At 35.2% G+C, this 4,374-nt stretch overlaps 1 protein-coding gene across 1 annotated transcript in view; it reads left to right on the top strand.

Annotated features, from left to right (window-relative positions):
- Nucleotides 1-4,374, top strand: part of LOC107557448 (choline transporter-like protein 4) — a 28,326-nt gene that overhangs the window by 15,303 nt on the left and 8,649 nt on the right. Inside the window, 4 exon segments of the mRNA XM_016240864.1 lie at nt 1,719-1,841; nt 2,778-2,877; nt 3,169-3,261; nt 3,610-3,712. Of these exon segments, the coding sequence (XP_016096350.1) occupies nt 1,719-1,841; nt 2,778-2,877; nt 3,169-3,261; nt 3,610-3,712 (419 nt within the window).

Below are 4,374 nucleotides of genomic sequence, written 5' to 3'. Positions count from 1 at the left end.
AAATTTAATGTTAAAAAACATTCGATTTGCACGGACCGAAAGTCACGCAGAGATAACACGCGATCATGCAGGATACACATGCACACTTCACAAGATGGATTGGACTAAGTTTGCAAGGTTTGTGAAATTTAATGTTCATTAGTCATTCAAAGATTTGTTTAAATTATGTAAATGCATATTTGCGGAATGCTGACGGCAAACGAGAAAGTATTATAATGTTTGCCTTTCTATTACTAATAATATAAAAGCAATCGTTATAATACTTTCTGTATACATTTTAATTCCTTTGTTTAACAGATCTATCGGATTATTAGACAGACTTCTATCCGTATTAGACAGAACTGTTAAAGGGATACTCCACCCCAAAATGAAAATTTTGTCATTAATCACTTACCCCCATGTCGTTCCAAACCCATAAAAGCTTAGTTCGTCTTCGGAACACAATTTAAGATATTTTGGATGAAAACCGGGAGGCTTGTGACTGTCCCATTGACTGCCAAGTAACTTACACTGTCAAGGTCCAGAAAAGCGACGAGAATACTTTTTGTACGCGAAGAAAACAAAAATAACGAGAAAAAAAAGTATTTTATATACAAAAAGTATTCTCGTCGCTTCATAAAGTTACGGTTGAACCGCTGATGGCAGATGGACTATTTTGACGATGTCTTTCATACTTTTCTGGGCCTTGACAGTGTAAGTTACTTGGCAGTCACAAGCCTCCCGGGTTTTCATCCAAAATATCTTAAATTGTGTTCCGAAGACGAACGAAGCTTTTACGGGTTTGGAACGACAACATTTTCATTTTGGGGTGGAGTAACCCTTTAACGACGAGGGCGAACAAGAGGGAGAATGTGAGCACTGTGTGTTCATTAAAATAAAAGTCTGACGCGGCGTCAAAATAAAAGTCCCGCCTCGAATGCATCGGCCAAACAGAAAAACTTATCGGCCGATATTTGTAAAATGCCAATAATATATCGGCCTTGGCGATATATCGGTCGACCACTAATTACTAAATATTACCAGACTATAATTAGTGCTGCAATTTAAACTGTCAAAATATTTGAAATAGCATGCACATTTTGGCATTTATTATTTAGAGATTTTATGTTCTTGACTATGAGGTTCTGTGAGAGTTTTTGTGTCATATTTGCGATTTTGCGTTGACTTGTCGCTCTGTGTGTCAGTGGTCTGGTGATTGCGATGGTGGTCAGCGTTCTCTTTCTGCTGCTGCTGCGTTTCACGGCGCCGGTTCTCGTCTGGGTTCTCATCATCGGCGTTCTGGCGGTCGGCGCCTTCGGTACGGTGACCAGTGTGTTTATTAAATGCTTCTCTTAACTTGTTACACTGTGTTCTCACCAGGTATGACATCCTCAAGTGATTAATCTCATATCTGACGTGTTCATCAGAGTTTTTGTCCTAACCAGCCGTGAGAAACAATGTGCATCTGACGTGTTTTCTGTCATTCGTTCAGCTCAGAAATCTCACTGAAACATCACATGCTTTTATAATGTACTAGATGCTGGACACAAAGTTGCACATGATTTCATTGAAGATTAATGAGTGATTAATGAATAATGAATGTTTCTGTGCTTTTTAGCGTCTAAAATAGCTGATCATATTTTTGATGCCTTATTTATAAATCTTAAACACTGTAAACACTGATGTTAGCTGATAGTGATTTTTCTGTGTCATAATCTTGTGTTCTTGTTTTCTGTCAGGAATCTGGTACTGTTATAATGAGTACATGTCTCTGGTGAGCTCTAGCCTGACCTTCAGTAACGTGGGTTTCACCAGTAACGTGCAGGTCTATCTGCAGGTGCGAGACACCTGGCTGGCCTTCTGTGAGTCACTGCACTTTGTTTTTAGCATTGTTGGCACTTCTGTGTTTCAATGGAATACTAGAACCTTATCAATTCAGTTCAGTTTCTATTTTCAATTCAATGGGCATACAGTATGTGCACAACAAAAACTTTGTTTTTCAACTTCTTGCCAAAGAATTGACCCGTGTACAATGCGAAATGAAGAAATTAATCATAATAAAAAATTTTACAAATAGAGTATACTAATAATATTAACAAATAAAATAAAACTGTTATGAAATTTAATTAAAATAAATTTTATAATAATCAAGATTTTTTTTATTACTCTCGGCCCCTCATACACAATTCCATAATAATTATACAGAATTGTATAAATTAACTGAAAAATGTATATAGATTATACCTTTTTATTAATTTATTTATTGAAGGCTTATTATTTGTTACTGCCCTTTTTCCATAATAAGCGTCATTTCCACTGAAAGATACAAAAACAAAGCAGTTACTTAAAAAAAGTTTTTTTTACTTTAAACACCTTAAAAATTACATCTTTCATAATAACATTTTCACAAATTTCATATACAAATTATATATTTAAAAATCATATTTCTAAACATTTTTTAAAAATATTTTCAAAGTTAATCCCTTGTCAGAGTTTTCAACAATTTCACCACGTTGACAGATAAAACCTTTTTTTTTTTTTATATATATATATATAAATGTGTTACTTCCTTAAGTATACTTTCCCTTATATTCTAATTTTAAATAGCCTCTGAATACATTTGGGAAATAAATTGATTATGTGCTTTATACATTATCTGTTCAATTTCAGTTGACTCACCCAATTTTAATGATCACCCAAATTTAAAGCACATAATTGATAGCTAATTTGCGGTCATTTAATACATTTTTTTAAAAACATCAATCAGTCTAGTGACAATCTTTCTGTCTGTGTTATAGTGATTATTCTGTGTGTTGTCGAGGCCATTCTGCTGCTGGCGTTGATCTTTCTGAGAACTCGTATTCTCATCGCCATCGCTCTTATTCAGGAGACCAGCAAGTAAATAAACACATACACACACATTGGTTTTACTTTCTCTCTCTCTCATAGACATCTCATAGTACTTATATCCAAAACTTGCTCAGAAACACACAGACAATCGGTGCTCATGCACTGCACACATATGTGTAATATTCTCATCGGCAGTCATCAATGCAGAGCAGAATCTAAAAATGATCACATTAATCATATCATCATATTAATGTTTGAACTGATTCGAAGAAGTACAGTTTTCTGTCTATGGGAGTTTGACTTGAGTAGTGAGTAAAACGTGTGTGTGTGTGTTTTCAGGGCGCTGGGTCACATGATGTCAACACTGATCTATCCCATCGTCACGTTTGTGCTGCTGTTGGTGTGTGTGTCGTACTGGGGAATCACAGCGCTGTATCCTTCACACACAAGTGTAAACTGATCTAGATTGATGCATCTGACAAATCAATAAATGTAGATGTGAACAGCCAAGGAGTTATACATAACCAAACTGAAGCAAACCAAATATAACTGAACAGATCTGCTTCAAATGAATGCATCACCAAACTGTGTTTTTCTCCAGATCAGCAGTTATTTTTGTATTACTGACATACTGTATCGTTCTGATTTTATTTTTATATGTTTATACTGTTTCATTTGAATTAAATTTGAGTAATTCTGTTGTGTTTTTGTCATAGTGTATATGGATGTATTCAGTTTTTTCATGTTTCATAGTGAATCTTTAACTGAGCGTGTGTTCAGATATCTGGCCACATCAGGCGCTCCTGTCTACAAGGTGGTGGCGATGAACACGTCACAGGGAGACTGCAGCGTCATACGAGTCAACGAGACCTGCGACCCGGAGGTCTCACACACACACACACACACACACACACACACGCTATATACAGTGCACAGTAAATGAGTACACCCCCTCTAAAACTTAACAATTTCAGCAATTCAGCAATTCTTAGAAGACATGTTAGGGTTCTTTGGAGATGTAATGTTCCAACAAGCCTGCTTGATCCATTACCAAAGAAGAAAGCCAAAATGATTCAGCAAAATAAGATTTTATTATCAAAGTGATAAAATGTTGTGTTGCAAAAATTAGAACACCCTCCTGAAAAAAAAGTGTATAGGTTTAAGGCTATTTTTGATCAACAGGTAAGTATATTGAACCAAAACTTTTAAAGACCAGTACTTTCCTGACAATTAAAAGTGTTATATAGCCCACTGAATCATACTCAGACGTAATGCTGGCAGCAGTGGAACCACTCGGGAGAGAACTGCCAGGTGACTTATTTCTTAGCATAAAAGAGGACAACGGTAAAAGAGGAATACCAAATTATTGTTTTAAGTGATTAAATCTCGGGTGTACTAATTTCTGCAATCCTTCATTTAAACAAAATTGGCTAATTTACTTATCTTACAGAAAATTTTATTAAGTATATGTTTACTATGTTTCAATTTTGCCAGCTTTCCATGAATTATATTAATTATATTAGTGATAATTAAGAAAATACATCT

Source organism: Sinocyclocheilus grahami, unplaced genomic scaffold, assembly GCF_001515645.1.
Source record: "Sinocyclocheilus grahami isolate Dianchi unplaced genomic scaffold, SAMN03320097.WGS_v1.1 scaffold603.1, whole genome shotgun sequence".
Taxonomy (NCBI): domain Eukaryota; kingdom Metazoa; phylum Chordata; class Actinopteri; order Cypriniformes; family Cyprinidae; genus Sinocyclocheilus; species Sinocyclocheilus grahami.
The sequence above is the reverse complement of the archived record's forward strand: the minus strand, read 5'-3'. Positions and strand labels throughout refer to the sequence as shown.